General features: G+C 39.1%; 1 protein-coding gene across 5 annotated transcripts in view; it reads left to right on the top strand.

Moving 5' to 3' along the window:
• LOC129819983 (ras/Rap GTPase-activating protein SynGAP-like) overlaps positions 1-22,591 on the top strand; it is a 92,282-nt gene that overhangs the window by 15,381 nt on the left and 54,310 nt on the right. For all 5 annotated transcript variants that reach the window (XM_055876747.1, XM_055876745.1, XM_055876746.1 and 2 more), the window contains exons 2-3: positions 5,000-5,133; positions 9,919-10,036. In XM_055876747.1, the coding sequence (XP_055732722.1) occupies positions 5,000-5,133; positions 9,919-10,036 (252 nt within the window). The remainder of the gene's footprint in view (positions 1-4,999; positions 5,134-9,918; positions 10,037-22,591) is intronic.

Below are 22,591 nucleotides of genomic sequence, written 5' to 3' on the forward strand. Positions count from 1 at the left end.
GTTGAAAAACAAATGTTTGTCCCACTAAGTGCAAACCAGATGGGATGGCGTATTGCTGCAGAATGCTGGGATTTATTTGCAGCAATTCGAGCACGAAGGCCTGATTCACTCAGTGAACTTAGCTGTCATCAAGGCTGTCATCAAGGCAAAGGGTGGCTACTTTGATGAATCTCAAATATAAAATATATTTTGATTTGTTTAACACTTTTTTGGTTCCTACATGATTCCATGTGTTATTTCATAGTTTTGATGTCTTCACTATTATTCTACAATGTAGAAAATAGTAAAAATGGAAGAAAACCCCTTGAATAAGTAGGTGTGTCCAGACTTATGACTGGTACTGTATATATAACTGGTAAATGTACCTCTGTTCCTTGACCCAGACCAGCCATGGTTCTTATAACCTCAGATCATCCCAACTACACAGTAAATCAAGGATAGTTGAAATCCCAATGGTAAAGAAATTTGGCTTAAATTGACTCTACTGGGAGTTATTTTAACCCTCAAGAGACCCTGAAGTTATTGTTGACAACTGGAGTTGATTGGGACAGAGAACTTTTAACTCCATTAAGAGTATCCAGAGACAGGGAGTTAAATCAGATGTGATTTTTTAAATTGTTTGTTTCATTATCTGTTTTTTGCATGTACTTTGATTGTTTTTGATTTTATGCTAAACATTTTTCTAAACTAATCCAATCTTTAAGTGGTTGGATTTATAGCAACAGTTAGTGAGATAGGGGTTCCAGTTTACATGGTGTGTAGGTAGTTTCCAAATACTGTATTTTCTTCCCTACTATGACATGTATGCTAAATGCAAATTTGGGGAAATGTAAAAGGGCTGGATAACTTCCTGCAAGTTGGATTCCAATAGAGATTGGATATTACATTGCAAACCACTATAATGTTACAAATTAAGAAATATTTAAATATAGCTTTACACCCTTATAACTCAAAGGACGTCAACTGAAAGAGAAATGTACTCGGCTGGAGTTGATTGTTAATTCAAAATTTTTAAAAAATGTAAAAGATTAAAAATGACACTTAAAATAGAATTTGGAGTTCAATTTAAGCAACTCTCGGAGAGTTGGATAATTCCTCCAGTTATTGTCATTTGAATACGAAAGATATAAACACCTTGACCAGAGTAGTTTTAATGCAAAATGCGGGTGGGACGCTATAAACTTCCAAATAGTGTTACATTTGACTCCATAAAGTTGAACGAACTCTTGCGATTTTACTGTGTAAGTTAAGTTGCTATACCAGGTGCCAAGGGCCAGACCACAGAACCTGGTACAGCTGCTTTTAGTTTTCACATTTTCTTGGTCTTGGCATAATCTCCAGAATTTGTTTGATTTAGAATACTTTATCCAGATAGAGGAGTTTAAGGCTAAAGCTACCCTTTTCAGGTCTGGATGACAATGATGGTGGGCATTTATTGATATTTCTGTTTTTATGCAGCACTGTAGTTGTTTTAAATGGATCAAATATGCCTCCCTTTGGAAAGAAGTATTCAAACATCAATGGAACATTCCGGTTAAATAAAATATATTCCATAGTAGTCCATTGTGTGCAGTGGCTTTTGTCTTGGCCTTGTATTGTTTTACACAAGCTCTTTCCTGTTGCTAATCTGGCCACTTTCTTATAACCTTTTGTGAGTATGTCAGATCGCTACTTTTAAACATTACCCAGTCTGTTCCACCCTAGCAGTCATGTAGTAGAGCAATGGATGTATTCAGATGTACGCAGGTCTTTTGAGGCTAATGTATTGATGAAAGTCTATACTTAGCTGCAGATGACCTCTTGATTTAAACTCCCTCAACTCATTAACAACTAAGTGAACACAATCAAGTGCTGTGGTTCCCAATGCTACCCAATTAAACCTGATTCATGTGGCCTGGCCATTGGTCTTGGTTACTATATAAAGACCTACAACTATTACCAGGTAGACTCCACTCACAGGTATGCTATCATTGTTCAGAATAAGAAGTGTGTGTGCATGAGGTGAAGTGGTGAAGTTTGTGAACAAACACATGAATATATATTGCTATGGGGGGGTTGATAGAATTCCAGCCTTGGACGGTTGATATGTTTTGGCACGATTTTCCATTAATGACTTCAATGGAGCATTTCTACTTCATACCCAGTTAGCGTTAGCATGGATTTGACCATGGTTGTGATGTGAATTTGATCAATTGTTTACAGGTGTGGGGGTGTGAGGCTGTGAGAGCAGTGTGGACAATGCTGTGGTGCTGAAATGGTTTGAACCTTCTAGACACTGGGGAGCACTTAAGGACAGCGGCATGGTGCTGAAGTGGGTCAATCCACTAGGCGGCATAGGTATACAGTACCAGTCAAAAATCTGGACACACCTACTCATTCAAGGTTTTTTCTTTATTTTCACTATTTTCTACATTGTAGAATAATAGTGAAGACATCAATACTATGAAATAACACATATGGACACATATTCTACAATGTAAAAAATAAAGAAAAACCCTTGAATGAATAAGTGTGTCCAAACTTTTGACTGGTACTGTACCTGTGCGGACAGACACGACATACAGATGCATGCATTCAAAAGTGTGAAGTGGAATCTGAATTCCTGATATCACTTTATATTAAGTTACTCTATAAACAATGCTGAAGCTACTACAGTAACAACATTGCACAACATAATAAAACAATTTACATAATTAAAAAAATCCCCATCAATCCACTGCATCCGGCCATAACGCACATCCACAGCTGCGGTGAAAGGTGGCAGAGCCAGAGCAGTGTCTATCAGACCATGAGCCTTCCCGAAAAACGTCTGTAGCGTCCGAACAGTTTGGCCTAAACTATCATGGCCAATCCATTGAAAGATGAGACTCTAACAAACACGTTGGTATTCTCCGTTTTTCTCAAGGACATGCACAAGCCTTTCAAGCCTCGTCTGAAAGTCCCGGTACCAGTTAAAAAGAATGATGGAAGTATATATGGAGATAGTTTACTGCCTAAAATAATAGGATAATTACATGAAAAAAAAATCTGGGAAAAAAATGGATTCTTTCTTATATCTCTCAAATATAGGACAGACACGTCACAAACTTCTTTAGAATCTGCTATTCACTGTGTTTCTATTGGCTAATAGCAGTAATGCCAAATTCAATGTTTATCCCCCCCCCAAAAAATATTTTTTGATACCTTAAGGGGTCTTAAAATTCAAACTCAAATAGCTAAGTGATCCTTGTTATAACCAGCTGAAAACAAATCCATACGTTAGTTTAGAAAAATTGAGAGAATGGGAGAGAGTGAAATGCAGGGAGTGAAGGGGAGGAAAGGGGAGGAAATAGGGACAGATGGGTAAAAAGAGAGGGGGAGGGGTAAGCCATAAGGAAAAAATATGATTGTTTCATAGTCACAGAATAATGTTCCCAGTGTGTAGTGGTCAAGGTTATCACAAGCCCACACAAAACTACAGTGGTGGAATATCTACTTTCTACTTTTGGAATCTGCAGGGCCTCCTACATACTACATGCGACATTGTACATTTAAAGACTATAGAGGACAAGAGAGGGAGGAGACTAGTCACTTGTTCACGTTTATCAAGGTTGCCATGGAGACAGTGTGGGCTTCACTTAAAAAATAGTGCCCGTCTTTCCTTTAGTTCCTGCCCCTTCTACTATCTCTCTTCCACCTTTTCCACTGTCAATGGTTCACAAACCTCAATTTCCCCTTTAGGTAGCTAGTTCTATCAGATGTTCTCTTCTCTTCCTCTCCTTTGGAACGCTAGCCCTATCCTCGCTCGAACCCATTTTCCTCTTTCCATTTCTCTCTTCATCCTGCTTGGAATCTCTCGCTCTATCCTTTGCAGATCATCTTTACCTCCAGCAGTCCCTTACAGTCTATTCTTTTCTCAGTTGCCATGGCGATGGGCTGGGGGTGTGTGTGTGAGTGAGAGCGAGCGAGTGAAGGAGTGGGTGTTGCGGAAGTGACATCGCCAGAGCAAAATTGTAGCTTCCTGTGCACTCCTTCTCTATTTCTGGATGTGCAACTTTAACAGTGCACAAAATATGACACACAGTCAAATTGTATATACAGTATTGCATTCTTGTATGAAAATCACCATACCTCCAAGTAGGTGGATAATAATTGTGTTGCTTGGCTATCCTCCCAGCACAATGAATGGGCAAATTGCAGAAATGGTTCTCTATTATTATTTTTATCATTGTCATTGCACCAATGGAGAACTAACACATAATTGAAATGTCACATACCTTTCCATAAACATCATTAGGTTTGCTATATTGCCAAATACAATACACAAGAGTATGTCCGTTTTATTAATGTCAATGTTGTAGTTTTTGTCGTGCATCCCTATCTCCTAGATTTGAGCACACTGCTGTTGTACGTATAGTCTTATTGCGTAACATTAAAGGTGCACTATTCAGCCTTTAAAAAAAGTATTTATCTGTAGTATTTGAAGAATGCTGCTTAGTCTACTACTTCTGTACTTTATTATAACACCCCAAAATAAATGGTGCAGGGATGCGTGGTGGTGTTCAATTGTTTGTTTTCATCTACTGAGAAAGACAACTAATCGTGAAAGAGGATTAGCTGTTTGTATCTCCAACTTGCCAGTAAACAAGCAACTTATTATGTATAAAATTATATATTATTAGTAAGCCTTGTCCGAGCCAGAACAGCCCACTTGGTCAGGAGCCAGCACAGATATATATCAGGTCTCTTACTTTTTTGTCAAAAGACACCGCTGTCTTTCTATCTCATGGAAGTTTCTGAATTGAGGACAGGTCTATTTTATTTTCAGGACAATCAGTAGACCTGATTGCCAACTCTATTTATAACAAGTACAAATGGAAGCTCTGCTGCTACCTCCTGGAGAAAAAATTAAGTATTATTTTTCTGGCATTGTCAATTGTGCTATTGATCCTAGCTGCTGTGCTGTTCTTTTCCTATATAAAAAAGTTAATTCACTAATTCATATTTATCTCATTCTAAGATGGAAGGTGTGCCTCCCCGTTGTCCTCGCGGCCCCAGACCCCTTCCAATGGGCTGGCTTATGATTCCCCCGGTTGGAACCTACGCCGCTCGATGAGAACCGGGAGTCAGCGCTACATGTTTGACCAGGAGGAGGTAGGATGAATACCTACATCTTGTTCACCAGAGACAGACACATGCAGGACATGGCAGACAACCACAGGCCTGCTGATTTTCAGTTCTCCCTAGCTCTTAATTGGTCAGTGAATGTATTTGATTGACTAGAGAGTCTACCTGATGGGTTGAGAGTCCACATTGATCACTGATTTATTTACCTACAGGTACAGTATATTTGGAAAGTATTCAGACCCCTTCAATATTTCCACATTTTGTTATTATTACAGCCTTATTCTAAAATGGATAAAATAAATGTTTTTCCTCATAAATCTACACACAATACTCAATAATGACAAAGCGAAAACAGGATTTTAGAAACATTTTCAAATGTATAATTTTTTAATAACAAAAATACCTTATTTACATAAGTATTCAAATACTTTGCTATGATACTCGAAATTGAGCTCAGGTGCATCCTGTTACCATTGATCACCCTTGAGATGTTTCTAAAACTTGATTGGAGTTCACCTGTGTGGACATGATTTGGAAAGGTACACACCTGTCTATATAAGGTCCCACAGTTGAGAGTGCTTGTCAGAGCAAAAACCAAGTCATGAGGTCGAAGGAATTGTCTGTAGAGCTCCGAGATAGGATTGTGTCGAGGCATAGATCTGGGAACCAAGACGGTCCCCAAGAACAAAGTGGCCTCCATCAATCTTAAATGGACAAAGTTTTGGAACACCAAGACTCTTCATAGAGCTGGTCGCCCAGCCAAACTGAGCAGTTTGGGGAGAAGGGCCTTTGTCAGGGAGGTGACCAAGAACCCGATGGTCACTCTGACAGGGCTCCAGAGTTGCTCTGTGGAGATGGGAGGAACTTTCGTGAAGGACAACCATCTCTGCAGCACTCCACCAATCAGGCCTTTATGGTAAAGTGGCCAGACGGAAGCCACTCCTCAGTAAAATGGTCATGACAGCCCGCTTGGAGTTTGCCAAAAGGCACCTAAAGGACTCTCAGACCATGAGAAAAAAGATTCTCTGGTCTGATGAAACCAAGATTGAACTCTTTGGCCTGAATGCCAAGCATCACATCTGGAGGAAACCGGGCACCATCCCTACGGTGAAGCGTGGTAGTAGCAGCATCATGCTGTGGGGATGTTTTTCAGCGGCAGGGACTGGGAGAATAGTCAGGGTCGAGGGAAAGATGAACAGAGTATAGTAAAGATAGATCCTTGATGAAAGCCTGCTCCAGAGCACTCAGGACCTCAGATGGGGGCAAAGGTTCACCTTCCAATAGGACAACGACAAAAATCACACAGCCAAGACAACACAGGAGTCGCTTCGGGACAAGTCTCTGAATGTCCTTGAGTGGCCCAGCCAGTGCCCGGACTTGAACCCAATCGAACATCTCTTGAGAGACCTGAAAATAGCTCTGCAGCAACGCTCCCCATGCAATCTGACAGAGATTGAGAGGATCTGAAGAGAAGAATGGAAGAAACTCCCCAACAACAGGTGTGCCAAGCTTGTAGCGTCATACCCAAGATGACTCGAGGCTGTAATCACTGCCGAAGGTGATTCAACAAAGTACCGGGTAAAGAGTCTGAATACTTATGTAAATGTGATATCAGGTTTTTTTTGTAATAAATTTGCAAACATTTGTAAAAACCTGTTTTTGCTTTGTCATTACGGGGTATTGTGTGTAGATTGATGAGGAAAAACACTATTTCATCAATTTTAGAATAAGGCTGTAACGTAACAAAATGTGGAAAAGGTCAAAGGGTCTGAATACTTTCCGAATGCACTGTATATGGCAATGGTGCACTAGGTTAACACACCTAACCCCTGTTTGGATTGGAGTGTTGTCCCTAACCAATAAAGGTACCATTTAGATAATTTGAGTAACCAGGCTAGGTCCTACTTTTTTCTGTTACTGAACTTTCAGGGCCAAACCGTATTAAAGGTGATGTGTTTAAACTTTATAACGCTACTAGAGAGTCCATACACCAGGCTACCTAGGTCTTTATCAGTCTCCGATTGAGAGACAGGGGCGAAAAACGAGGTACCGCAGTGGGCAGCTAATACAGGTTGTATTGAATGAGGTGTCGAATGGGCAGCCAAATTCTGATATTTTTACAGCACTAATTGTCTTTCACCTTTTCACCTATCACATCAGAGCTCATGCAGAGCTGGTCTGATTGATCAAAATACCTTTGGGTGAAAAAAAGATCAGAATTGTCTGCCTGTGTAAACGCAGCCATAGAGCTGTACATCCACATTATATCCCTAGCGCAATTATTTATTTTAATTTCTGAATGTTTCCATTAGGTCCAAGTGGGGGTATTGAATTATTTTGTTAATACGAGGTGTCTCATCAAGTGGGTAAGAGCAGATTTAAGGAATAGCTAGTATAAAGAACAGCAAGCATGCTATTGTTTGATACCATTTATTTTTTTCTTTCTTTTCTTTCCCCCACTTGAATACTCCTATTTTACTACCCTTATATGGACTGATGCTGGAAATTAGCACAAGCTAATGCATTGATGATGCAATGCAATGTATCAGTGTTTTGTTAGTTCCGAGTAGGAAAGTAGAATTGGGCAGATTTGTGGAATACGTCACGGGCCCATCAATAACAGAGAAGCCCAGATGTGAGAGATGAAGTCCCAAAACTAGCCATTGGAGGGAGACATTATTCAGCTTTACAATGTGGTATCCCAAAATAATCTTTCCTCTTCTTAATTGATATGGCAGGTACTCTTACAAAGACCCCCCCAGTCAGGGAGACACTTTTTTATTGTAAATTGAACCTGATCGTAATCATACACAGGTGATTCATATGAATTGTTTGAGGGTTAGGGTTTTCTATGAAAATGAGAGGAATTCCTCTACGTATGTAACCTTTTCCTTTAGTGTGTATCTGGATGGGATATGAGATTACATTAATCTATTGATCTGAGAACATAGTGTACAAGCATTTAATATAGTTCATTATTAATTATAGTCATACAAAACATCCCCAATATGTGTTTTACTTACTGCACTACTGTACCTCTGAATAAAGGAAAAAAGCTATTCAACTTACATTCAACTTAGTAGATCTTAAGTCAATTGGAATGGCAATTTGTCATTGCTAACGTTACCTGAGCTCAATGTTTTGGTGTTTTCTGCTATTTACTATGGCACAGTATCACAATGTGAAAATAATTTCTCTCTCTAAACTTCAGCACTTTCTGCTGATGCAGTTACCAGTGCTGGCTCATGTCACCTGGCTGGGGAAATACCTGTGGGAGAAGCTATTTCGGACCACACACTCTTGTCGTTTCACTGTCCATTAGCCAAGGGCTCTTTGCCACAGCTAACAGCAGAACCCACTAAATATAATGTACAGCAGCTCTCCAAGTTCATTGAGGTTGTGCTGAGACATCTACTTTTCTCTCTGTGGTATGTAAAACAACTGTATATAGTCAAATGAACTCAATGAAATATGTGGGATGGAATATTTTAATTCAGTGCAATATTTGGGAAAATGTTACAATTTCAACGAATAAGAGAAGCAACAAAGCTAGCATTTACAGAGAGCATAGGGGACATAAGAAAGGCTCACAAATTATGTAATATGACACTTAATACAGTATGTGCGGCATGGTTTTAGAGGTCACAGTAACCTACAGTATATGATGAATTCATATTTTCAGAGACAAGGTCAACAAGCCTGATTTTGAAGAGATATTTGCAGCTCTGAAGTTTACATAGTTAAAGTGACTTGAGTTGCCTCCGGTCTCACGATTTCACAATTGGAAATGATACAAGACTGATGGTTAGTAATATGATGAAATACAATACAAAACATTAAATGCAATACAAACATTAAAGGTATAGTCTGGGATTTTGAAATCTTTACAATGGTAATTTAAATGAATGGATATTTATTTACCAATTGATTCCTAAAGAATATAACTTCTAAATGCATCATGAGCTTAGCACAACATCCGTTCTATATAATAATCCAAATAAGGTGACATTGTTTACAAGCAACAAAAATAAACAAACAATGTATATTTTCTAAATGGGTAAAACGATAATGTGGATGTCAGTCTGTGCTGTTTAAGAATTTGAGAGGGTTTATATTTCCCTATCCCCATCCCTCAGCTGTATACCAATGCAAGTGGCAGTTTATTGTTTTATTAAACACCAGAATGTGGCTTTAATACCAACCTTCTATTCACTTTGTTAACTATTTGCTTCACATAGAGACAAAGTGCTTCTGGGTAAGGCTTTGCGTGTTGAAAAGCAATTTGACCTCTCACCTCTGTAAACCACATTGGGACTGTGTTGTGCTAGCCTTTATTTTAAGTGTGGGTGGAAAATGCCCCTGGTCCTTGAGATGCTCAACTCTCAACGATCTGGATTTCAGTAGGGGAGGTTTTCAGTTTATTGCTTTATTATGTTAAATACAAAAATATCAAGTAATATGAAGCTAACTCTGAAACATTTACACCAGTGAAATTGACGTAAATAAATGCAAATAAAAAACATGTAGCTTTGTTACACTAACTTTTTCTTATACATGATATGCTCTGGTTTGATATGATCATTTAGCATAAATGAAATGATCCATAGTTTAAGATCCTGTGCAATCACTTTTTTCTTACGGGACAACAGCTAAACAAAGTGAGGCTTTAGTGCCCAACACAAGTGATTTATACAGTATGTAGGAAAAGTGCTATGAGGAGCGATGGTCAAGCGTGGAGTGTCCAAGGCACAATCTTTAGAAATGTGTTTTCAGCCAGACCTTGACCTATCTGACCTCCTGTTCTTACTTTAGGTTCACCCTTTACTGATGCATGAGCGTCGCTCAGGCTCTCAGCGCAGTGAGCGCACCAAGCTGCTCCGAAGGACAGTCAGTGTGCCGGTGGAGGGGAGAAATCAGCACCCCGAGATAGGTATGTAGAACCCATACCGAAAAGCTTTGTACTGGATTGCGAAGTGCAAACTATGTAAGTGCATTGCAGTTCAATAGCACCAATTTAAATAGTTTTTTTTCTGGATATCTGCAAGATCTGGTTTGGTACATGCATCCTTGCATTTCCCAAGCCATTGTATTTGTTGGAGACAAATGAAATACAGCGCTATGAAAGCATACTGTTGGTTACCCTTCTTTTTTGCACTCCTTCTCTGTGCCTTTTTATGTGTCAGTGAAATCAAATTATATATTATAAACCCTCAGTAGCACACATTCAAGGTTACATCTCGAATACAGTAAATAAGAAGTGCCCACTTGCAGTTTAAGTACTGTAGTCTTTTGTTTTGTAAGTGATGCATTGACGTGATGCGCTATGTCAAACAACACTTTGACGGTATTGGTATTTGTCACCTTCAAAATATTATAAGTATTTTTCATTATACTACTACCACAAAACACCAGAAAACTGCCAAAAAAGAGTAGAACCAGCTCACCTGCTTTTACGCTATGATTTACCTATGAGATGTTCAATGTTTCTTTTGAAAAAAATGATTCAAAAGGAATAGTTTCACCATATTAAAATGAGAGTGTCAGGGTTTACCAAAATTGGACCCAGAAGCAGACCAGGACAAGGTGAGTATGAAGATGGTGAGTATTTATTAATAAATGAGAACATTGAGGTAGATAGTTCCAGGTGGCGGAGCGGGCAGCGGAGGTGTGTTGATGGGAGTGGATAGGCAGATCCAAGGGATAAACAAAAACTGGCGACAAGCAGACAGGGATGGGATATGGGTTCCGGGTGAATGGCTGTAGACAGAACAAACAGAGGTAAGTTAAAGGCAAGCAAGAAGTACAAAACAACAAAACAAAACAAAACAAACTCTATCAACTGGAGGCTGGTTCGTGGGCACAACATACTGTTCATGGCTAACGATCCGGCAGGGAATGGATGTCAGGTCCGGGCTTAAGAAGAGGAGAGATGATGATCAGGACCAGGTGTGCAGATAGCTGATGGGATACAGGTGCGGGTAATAGGAACTCTGCCAACTGGCTACATTGCCCGGCAACCAGACAGGGTGCGTTCCAGGACGCCGGATAAAACACTCCAGGACAGAACACAGGCAAAAAACAGACTCAGGAAACGGGATTCGTGACAGAGAGTTCAGTTCACATAACAGGGTTGACCTTAAAATGAGGGACAGACGTAAATGAATCACTAATCACATGAAATAAATAATAATCTTCAGAAATTACTTTGTCAAAGCAATAAAATAAGTAGGGCTTTACAATGATGGTGAAAACTTGGAGAAATGTCAGGATTAAGCATGTTAAATCTTCCTGGCAGTCACAGAGGGTGCATGGAGGCACATTTCAAAATGCTAAACTTTTGCACTTTAGCAAATCTGAATTATTGAATTATCCATATCCTGCCTCCAGCTGTTTGCTTAGAAATTCTAGGGACAATTAGGAGGCCTGCGTCTTGTGACCGTAGCGTACGTGTAGGTATGTACGGCAGGACCAACTCGGAAAGATAGGTAGGAGCAAGCCCATGTAACGCTTTATAGGTTTACAGTAAAACCTTGAAATCAGCCCTTGCCTTAACAGGAAGCCAGTGTAAGGAAGCTAGCACTGGAGTAATATGATCAAATTTCTTGGTTCTAGTCAGGATTCTAGCAGCCGCATTTAGCACTAACTGAAGTTTATTTAGTGCTTTATCCGGGTAGCCGGAAAGTAGAGCATTGCAGTAGTTTAACCTAGAAGTAACAAATGCATGGATAAATTTTTCTGCATCATTTTTGGACAGAAGATTTCTGATTTTTGCAATGTTACGTAGATGGAAAAAAGCTGTCCTTGAAACAGTCTTGATATGTTCGTCAAAAGAGAGATCAGGGTCAAGAGTAACGCCGAGGTCCTTCACAGTTTTATTTGAGACGACTTTACAACCATCAAGATTGTCAGATTTAACAGAAGATCTCTTTGTTTCTTGGGACCTAGGACAAGCATCTCTGTTTTGTCCGAGTTTAAAAGTAGAACGTTTTCAGCCATCCACTTCCTTATGTCTGAAACACAGGCTTCTAGCGAGGGCAATTTTGGGGCTTCACCATGTTTCATTGAAATGTACAGCTGTGTGTCATCCGCATAGCAGTGAAAGTTAACATTATGTTTTCGAATAACATCCCCAAGAGGTAAAATATATAGTGAAAACAATAGTGGTCCTAAAACGGAACCTTGAGGAACACCGAAATGTACAGTTGATTTGTCAGAGGACAAACCATTCACAGAGACAAACTGATATCTTTCCGACAGATATGATCTAAACCAGGCCAGAACTTGTCCGTGTAGACCAATTTGGGTTTCCAGTCTCTCCAAAAGAATGTGGTGATCGATGGTGTCAAAGGCAGCACTAAGGTCTAGTAGATTTTCCATCCACGTGGAAAATCTATAAGAGTTTTGTGAATGCCAATTAGATGATGAACCGATCGCATTCTGTCTCCTATTAAAACATTTTTAACCTCTAACGCCTCACAAACCCGGATCCGGGAGCACCCCCATCACAAAAGCTGACTAGCATAGCCTAGCCTAAAGCCACAGGGATATCATATAATAAAATGTTCATGAAATCACAAGTCCAAGACACCAAATGAAAGATACACATCTTGTGAATCCAGACATAATTTCTGATTTTTTAAATGTTTTACAGGGAAGACACAATATGTAAATCTATTAGCTAACCACGTTAGCAAAAGACAACACTTTTTTTACTCCACCATTTTCTTACTGCATCAGTAGCTATCACAAGTTCGACCAAATAAAGATATAAATAGCCACTAACCAAGAAACAACCTCATCAGATGACAGTCTGATAACATATTTATTGTATAGCATATGTTTTGTTAGAAAAATTTGCATATTTCAGGTATAAATCATAGTTTACCATTGCAGCCACCATCACAACTCTCCCAAAAGCGACTAGAATAACTACAGAGACCATTGTGTATTAGCTAATTACTCATCATAAAACATTTCTTAAAAATACACAGCGTACAGCAGATGAAAGACACAGATCTTATGAATCTAGCCAATATTTCAACACAATATAGCGTTATTTTAGCTAACCACAATAGCCAACCACACAGCAGCATTGATTCAAGGCAAAAATAGCGATAACGTAATAACCCCCAAAATATATAAATTTTTTCACTAACCTTCTCAGAATTATTCAGATGACAGTCCTGTAACATCATATTACACAATGCATATAGAGTTTGTTCGAAAATGTGCATATTTAGCGGCACAAATCGTGCTTATACAACGTGATTAGTGGCCAAAACTTCAAGCAATCTGTCGGGCGCCATCTTGGACTGGAACCTATTCTAATCCATAACTAATAATAAACTTGACTAAAAAAATACAGGTTGGACAGCAATTGAAAGACAAATTAGTTCTTAATGCAATCGCTGGGTTACAATTTTAAAATTAACGTTACTTCAAGCATACAGCGTGTGCTAAAGCGAGATGCACCGAAAAACATGGCGGAATAATTATTTGCCATTTGTCAACATAAATACGAATTAATACATAAAAAATTGCTTACTATTTGCCGGGCTTCCATCAGAATCTTGGGAAAGGCGTCATTTGTCCAAAAGAATTGTTGCTAGGTTGTATTGTCGTCTTCCACTTTGCAATTAGCAGTAAACATTAGCTTGAGAGAGAGAGCTACCCAACTTTCTACAGCGCCAAGAAAATAAATACCCGAAAATCGCAATATACTGACATAAACTGATATAATTCGGTTCAAAATAACAACATTACGATGTCTTCAACACCTCTATCGAATAAAAACACAGCCGGAAATGTCTGAGATGTATAACCGATGGTTCCAAAAGAACGTCCCCAGCTCCTCAGTGCGCCCGAGCGAAGGTGAAAAGAATCAGCCACCTCGTTCCCAATCAATTTATAGACTTTGGGAACTACGTAGAGACGCCATTTCAAGACTCCCTATTCGCTAACAACCAGGGGAAGGCGTATGCAGTGCATCTCAACCAATAGAAGACAGTCAGGGTTATCCACAGGTCTGGGAACAGCAAGCAGATTTCACCATTTTCAAATCCTCATAGGAGAATTGCTCTAAGTCTAGTTCTGTTTCACTTACAGACATAATTCAAACGGTTTTAGAAACTATAGAGTGTTTTCTATCCAATAGTAATAATAATATGCATATTGTACGAGCAAGAATTGACTACGAGGCAGTTTAATTTGGATACGAATTTGTGCTATGTCGAAATGGCACCCCCCTAGTGGCAAGAAGTTTTAACCTTTGATGCAAAAGAGAAAGAGACAAGAAAGTAGTCAAGACGACTAGCTTGATTAAGTCTCCTCCATGTATACCGCACTAGGTCAGGGTTTTTTAGTCTCCAAATAGCCACTATTTCTAATGTGTCCATAATATTTGTGATTTCCTTAAGGGCACGGTGATGATAGTTTGTAGAGTGATTACCTTTATGGTCCATTGACACTGTGTTATAGTCCCCTACCATAATGATAGACCATTTGTTGCCTGTAAGTTCAATATATTGGTATAAATGTTTTTGAAGAAGTGTGGATGTGGATGTAAACTTCTGACCCACTGGAATTGTGATACAGTGAATTATAAGTGAAATAATCTGTCTTTAAATAATTGTTGGAAAAATGACTTGTGTCATGCACAAAGTAGATGTCCTAACCGTCTTGCCAAACTATAGTTTGTTAAAACTTCTTATGGCTGCAATCCCGTTAACAGGATGATATGACAACAGCCCGTGAAAGTGCAGGGCGCCAAATTCAAACAACAGAAATCTCATAATTAAAATTCCTCAAACATACATGTATCTTATACCATTTTAAAGGTAATCTTGTTGTTAATCCCACCAAAGTGTCCGATTTCAAATAGGCTTTACAGCGAAAGTACCAGAAACGATTATGTTAGGTCACCGCAAAATCACAGAAAAACACAGTCATTTTTCCAGCCAAAGACAGGAGTCACAAAAAGCAGAAAGAGATAAAATGAATCACTAACCTTTGATGATCTTCATCAGATGACACTCATAGGACTTCATGTTACACAATACATATATGTTTTGTTTGATAAAGCTCATATTTATATCCAAAAACCTCAGTTTACATTGGCGCTATGTTCAGAAATGCCTCCAAAATATCCGGAGGAATTGCAGAGAGCCCCGTCAAATAACATAAATACTCATCATAAACTTTGATGAAAGATACATGTTTTACATAGAATTAAAGATACACTTGTTCTTAATGCAACTGCTGTGTCAGATTTCAAAAAGCTTTACAGCAAAAGCACAATATTCAATCATCTGAGAACAGCGTTCAGCCACAAAAGGAAGCCATACAGTTACCCGCCAAATTGTGCAGTCAACAAAACTCATAAAAAGCATTATAAATCTTCACTTACCTTTGCTGATCTTCGTCGGAATGCACTCCCAGGACTCCCACTTCCACAATAAATATTTGTTTTTTTCGGTAATGTCCATCATTTATGTCCAAAAAGCTATTTTTGTTAGCGTGTTTGGTAAACAAATCCAAAGTCAGAAAGCGCGTTCACTAAAAGCTGACGAAATATCAAAAAGTTCCGTAACAGTCAGTAGAAATTTGTCAAACGATGTATTGAATCAATCTTTAGAATGTTTTTAACATAAATCTTCATTAACGTTCCAACCGGAGAATTACATTGACTTCAGATGTGCGATGGAACAGAGCTCCCTCTCATGTGAACGCGCATGGTCAGAGCATGGCCAGGTCATGGTAGACCTGACTATTTCCTGTTTCCTTTGGCCCCACTTCACAGTAGAGGCATCAGACAAGGCTCTACAGACTGTTGACATCTAGTGGATGCCGTAGGAAGTGCAAACTCATCCATATCCCACTGTGTGTTCAATAGGGGCTGTGTTGAAAATCGACCAACCTCAGAATTCCCACTTCCTGTTTGGATTTTTTCTCAGGTTTTTGCCTGCCATATGAGTTCTGTTATACTCACAGACATCATTCAAACAGTTTTAGAAACTTCAGAGTGTTAGTGTTTTCTATCCAATACGAATAATAATATGCATATATTAGCAACTGGGACTGAGGAGCAGGCAGTTTACTATGGGCGCCTCTGTGCACCTTTCATCCAAGCTACTCAATACTGTCCCTGCAGCCATAAGAAGTTAACAAGAAATTTGTGGAATGGTTGAAATTTTTGATTTAATGACTCCAACCTAAGTGTGTGTAAACTTCCGAATTCAACTGTATATACAGTACCAGTCAAAAGTTTGTATTCACCATTTCATTCAAGGGTTTTTCTTTATTTTTACAATTTTTTACATAGTAAAGTAATAGTGAAGACATCAAACTATGAAAGAACACATGTGGAATCATGTAGTAAACAAAAAAGTGTTAAACAAATCAAAATATATTTTATATTTGAGATTTTTCAAAGTAGCCACCCTTTGCCTTGATGACAGTTTTGCACACTCTAGGCATTCTCTCAACCACCTTCATGAGGTAGTCACCTGGAATGTATTTTAATTAACAGGTGTGCCTTGTTAAACATACATTTGCGGAATTTCATTCCTTCTTAATGTGTTTGAGCCAATCAGTTGTGTTGTGACAAGGTAGGGGTGGTGTACAGAATATAGCCCTATTTGGTAAAAGACCAAGTCCATATTATGGCAAGAATAGCTCAAATAAGCAAAGAGAAAGGACAGTCTTCATGACTTTAAGACATGAAGGTCTGTGAATCCGTAAAATTTCAAGAACTTTTAAAGTTAAAGTATTGTCTCAAAAACCATCAAGCACTATGATGAAACTGGCTCTCAAGTAACAGACACATCTCAACATTAACTGTTCAGAGGACACTGCGTGAATCAGGCCTTCATGGTCGAATTGCTGCAAAGAACCACTACTAAAGGACACCAATAAGAAGAAGAGACTTGCTTGGGCCAAGAAACACAAGCAATGGACATTAGACCGGTGGAAATATGTCCTTTGGTCTGATGAGTCCAAATTTTAGATTTTTGGTTCCAACCGCCTTGTCTTTGTGAGACGCAGAATAGGTGAACTGATGATCTCCGCATGTGTGGTTCCCACCGTGAAGCATGGAGGAGGTGTGATGGTATGGAGGTGCTTTGCTGATGACACTTTCAGTGATTTATTTAGAATTTAAGGCACACTTAAGCAGCATGGCTATCACAGCATTCTGCAGCGATACTCCATCCCATCTGGTTTGTGCTTAGCGGGACTATCATCTGTTTTTCAACAGGACAATGACTCAACACACCTCCAGGCTGTGTAAGGACTATTTGAGCAAGAAGGAGAGTGATGGAGTGCAGCATCAGATGACCTGGCCTCCACAATCACCCGACCTCAAACCAATTGAGATGATTGGGATGAGTTGGACCGCAGAGTGAAGGAAAAGCAGCCAACAAGTTCTCAGCATATGTATGTGGGAACTCCTTGAAGACTGTTGGAAAAGCATTCCAGGTGATGCTGGTTGAGAGAATGCCAAGAGTTTGCAAAGCTGTCATCAAGGCAAAGGGTGGCTACTTTGAATAATCCTTTTTGGGTTATTTCATAGTTTTGATGTCTTCACTATTATTCTACAATGTAGAACATAGTAAAAATAAAGAAAAACCCTTGAATGAGTAGGTGTGTCCAAACTTTTGACTGGTACTGTATATATACAGTGCCCTCAAAGTATTCACTTATAAAACGTGGGTGATACAATTGGTGCTCTTGCAGTCGCAGCGCAACGAGGGAAGAACACCATCAGATGTTTTACACATCAGCAGTGTCCTGTGATTGGTTTGAATCTGTACTTTAACGATATCCTACAATACATTGGGCCCCATTTGGTCTATGTAAAAAAAGCAGCACTTGTGCCAAATGAGATCCTACACTGCCCGTATGAAACTATAGGTTGTATGAAATTCATACAAATCAAACCTGAACTGTACATCAGTTCAAACATGCATCTTTCGTAATGCATGAATGCTTTTACACTGAACAATTTGATACTTTTCTAGATATTCCTAGTAACCAGTTTTGATGAAATAGGGTAATGCCCAATTCAAATGTGATTTTTTTTTGTCTTGACATCAGCTGACAAGTGTCTTTTTGTGCCATTTTTTTTTATTTATTTGACCTTTATTTAACTAGACAAGAGTTTAGAACAAATTCTTGTTTTCAATGACAGCCTAGGAACAGTGGGTTAACCCTCCTTGATCAGGGGCAGAACAACAGAGTTTTACCTTGTCAGCTTGGGGATCGATCTTGCAACCTTTTGATTACAAGTCCAACGCTCTAACCAATAGGCTACCTTTCGCCCCAAACTAGCCAGTTTTAGTAGCAATTACGTATCAGGCATTTTAATAGTCCAGGAGATGAGCACAGATAAACCTTGATATGATAATAGGCATTTTCCGTGTATGTTTAAAATAAAGGAATTATAATAATATAGTGGGGGGAAATAAACTGATACTGCAACATTACCGAGGTCAAAGTACATCTCTCTAATGGTAACCATGGTAATAACCAGGCTGAAGTCTGTTAAATAGTAACCCGTTCAGTTTATTTTTACGCCACCATTGCTTTGACCTCTCTCTCTTCTCACTCCATGTTCCTCTATTTTCCTCTTCAAGTAAAAATCTCCTTTTGTGCTGCCTGCAGTTAAAAGGAGAATATTCATAGTCATACAGTACAGTTGTCATGGAAACTGGGAATACTGATTTATCCCCCACATGTCTGGCTTGGTTGGATCCAGGAACCATGATTGGCTAACACCGTCCCATCTGGACTAAACTACTGTAGAACATGGAACAGGTTGTCAGAATACAATTTTTGCAGTTATGTGTTCATTCAAAGATCTGTGTAATAAGAATCCTTCAGTTTAGTGAGGGTGTTTTGTTTAACAAAAGCCATCTGCATCAGTGGTTGAATTAAGTGTTATACGTTTAGACCTACTCTATCCATTGTTGATCAACAACAAACTAGAATGGTCCAAACACACCAAGACAGTCGTGAAGAGGACACGACAAAGCCTATTCCCCCTCAGGAAACTAAAAAGATTTGGCATGGGTCCTGAGATCCTCAAAAGGTTCTACAGCTGCAACATCGAGAGCATTCTGACTGGTTGCATCACTGCCTGGTAAGGCAACTGCTCTGCTTCTGACCGCAAGGCACTACATAGGGTGGTGCGTACGCCCAGTACAACACTGGGGGTAAGGTGCCTGCCATCCAGGACCTCTACACCAGGCGGTGTCAGAGGAAGGCCCAAAAAAGAGTCAAAGACCACAGCCACCCCAGTCATAGACTGTTCTCTCTACTACCACATGGCAAGCGGTACCGAACTGCCAAGTCTAGGACAAAAAGGCTTCTCAACAGTTTTTACCCTCAAGCCATAAGACTCCTGAACAGGTAATCAAATGGCTACCCGGATTATTTGCATTGTGTGCCCCCCCCACCCCAACCCCTCCTTTTACGCTGCTGCTACTCTCTGTTCATCATATATGCATAGTCACTTTAACTATACATTCATGTACATACTACCTAATTGGGCCGACCAACCACTGCTCCCGCACAGTGGCTAACCGGGCTATCTGCATTGTGTCCCACCCGCCAACCGCCCTTTTACGCTACTGCTACTCTCTATTCATCATATATGCATAGTCACTTTAACCATATCTACATGTACATACTACCTCAATCAGCCTGACTAACCGGTGTCTGTATGTAGCCTCAACTTTTATAGCCTCGCTACTGTATATAGCCTGTCTTTTTACTGTTGTTTTATTTCTTTACCTACCTATTGTTCACCTAATACCTTTTTTTGCACTATTGGTTAGAGCCTGTAAGTAAGCATTTCACTGTATGGTTCTGTAAGGTTCACCTGTTGTATTCGGCGCACGTGACAAACTTTGATAGAAATGTAGGGCATGGAGTTTGCTTTCAATTCTTTCAGCATTCCAAGCCCAAACTTCACCGTAACCCTGTAGGAAAATTCTATCTCTCAAAATGCTTAGCATTTTGTTTCTTGGTGTGGCAGCATGTGGGATGAAGTGCTGCTGCTACAGAGCTACTAGATTCAGAGAGACAGCATTTGTGTGTAAGTGGTCTTCAATTCTGGTCCTTTGACACCCAGGATGTGTACAGTAGGTGTTTGTTCTAGCCCAGCTCGAACACAACTGATCAAGCCCTTGATTAGTTAAATCAGGTTTGTTATTATTGGTCTTCAACAAAGGGCTACACATCCAGTTGATCGCCAGGACCAGGGTTGAACAACACACGTCTGTGGGTAATAAATGAAGTGCACATGCTGCTGCTGCTGCTGGAGGAGCATCTTTTGAACAGATGGAGATTTCCTATGTAGTCAAATATGATTTATCAACCGTGTTGGTTGGTTTCCTAAGCCAATGCCTCAATGACAATGTATAACTGTCAGTATTCTTCAGAGACGGAATACATATAAATGACTGAAGAGTCAAATATAAAGGTCGACTGACAGTATGCTATAGCTGCCAAAATATCACCCTGTAGGCACATATTTTCAAATACAGTGCCTTCAGAAAGTATTAATACCCCTTGACTTATTCCACATTTTGTGTTACAGCCTGAATTCAAAATGAATTAATGTTGTATTTTTCTACCCATCTGTACACAATACCCCTTAATGACAAACTTACTTTTTTTAATGTTTGCAAATTTATAAAAAATATGTATAAAGATATATCTCATTTACATAGGTATTCACACCCCTAAGTCAATACATGTTAGAATACCCTTTGGCAGGGATTACAGCTGTGAGGCTTTCTGGTAAGTGTCTAAGAGCTTTCCACACCTGGATTGTACAATATTTTCTTCATTATTCTTTAAAAAATTCTTCAAGTTCTGTCATTTTTAAGTCTTGCCATGGATTGTCAAACAGATTTAAGTGAAAACTGTAACTCGGCCACTCAGGAACATTCACTGTCGTCTTGGTAAGCAACTCCAGTGTAGATTTGACCTTGTGTTGTAGGTTATTGTCCTACTGAAAGGTGAATTCATCTCCCAATGTGTGGTGGAAAGCAGACTGAACTAGGATTTTGCCTGTTCTTAACGCCATTCTGTTTATTTTTTATCCTGAAAAACTGAGTCCATAACGATTGCAAGCATACCCATAACATGATCAAATCAAATCAATGCTTGAAAATATGGAGAGTGGTACTCAGTAATGTGTTGTATTGAATTTGCCCAAAACATAATACTTTGTATTCAGGAGAAAAAAAGAATTGCTTTGCCAAATTTTTTACAGTATTACTTTAGTGCCTTGCTGCAAACAGGATGCATGTTTTGGAAGATTGTATTCTGTGCAGACTTCCTTCTTTTCACTCTGTCAATTAGGTTAGTGTTGTGGAGTAACTACAATGTTGTTGATCCATCCTCAGTTTTCTCCTATCATGGCCATTAAACTCTGTATCTACTTTAAAGTCAACATTGGCCTCATGGTGAAATCCTTGAGCGGTTTCCTTCCTTTCCGGCAACTGAGCTAGGAACGACACCTGTATCTTTGTAGTGACTGGGTGTATTGATACACCATTCAAAGTTTAATTAATAACTTCACCATGCTCAAATGGATAGCCAATGTGTTTTTTAACTTCCAATGCCCTTCTTTGTGAGACATTGACAAACCTCACTGGTCTTTGTGGTTAAATCTGTGTTTGAAATTCATTGCTCGACTGAGGAACCTTACAGATAATTGCATGTATGGGGTACAGAGAGGAGGTAGTCATTCAAAAATCATGTTAAACACTATTATTGCACAGTGAGTCCATGCAACTTAATATGTGACTTAAGCAATTCTTTAGGCTTGAATATATTTAGGCTTTCCATAACAGAGGTCAAATACTTATTGACTCAAGACATTTCAGCTTTTCATATTTAATTAATTTGGAAACATTTGGAAAAACATAATTCAACTTTGACATTATGGGGTAAAGGTCAGTGATAAAAAATCTAAATTTAAAATCCATTTTAAAATCAGGCTGTAACACATCAAAATGTGGAAAAAAGTCAAGGGGTGTGAATACTACACTAATTATTTTGAGTGCTGTGCTAACAAAGCAGAGGGAAACCATCAGATGGATTCCAGATGTTAGACAGACCATCACAATCAATCATGCATGAAATAACATAACTTGGATTTAAATTGATTTATCCAGGGAACAAGGACATGGCTATTATTAAATAATATAATTACAGTGCATTCAGAAAGTATTCAGACCGCTTCCCGTTTTCCACATTTTGTTACGTTATAGCCTTGTTCTAAAATTGATGAACACATTTTTTTTCCCTCATCAATCGACACACAATACCCCATAATGACAAAGGGAAAACAGGTTTTTAGAAATGTTGGTAAATTTGTAAAATGTTTTAAACAGAAATACCTTATTTACATAAGCTCAAGTGCATCCTGTTTCCACTGATCATCATTGACATGTTCCTACAGCTCGATTGGAGT

This window comes from Salvelinus fontinalis, chromosome 22 (genome assembly GCF_029448725.1).
Source record: "Salvelinus fontinalis isolate EN_2023a chromosome 22, ASM2944872v1, whole genome shotgun sequence".
Taxonomy (NCBI): domain Eukaryota; kingdom Metazoa; phylum Chordata; class Actinopteri; order Salmoniformes; family Salmonidae; genus Salvelinus; species Salvelinus fontinalis.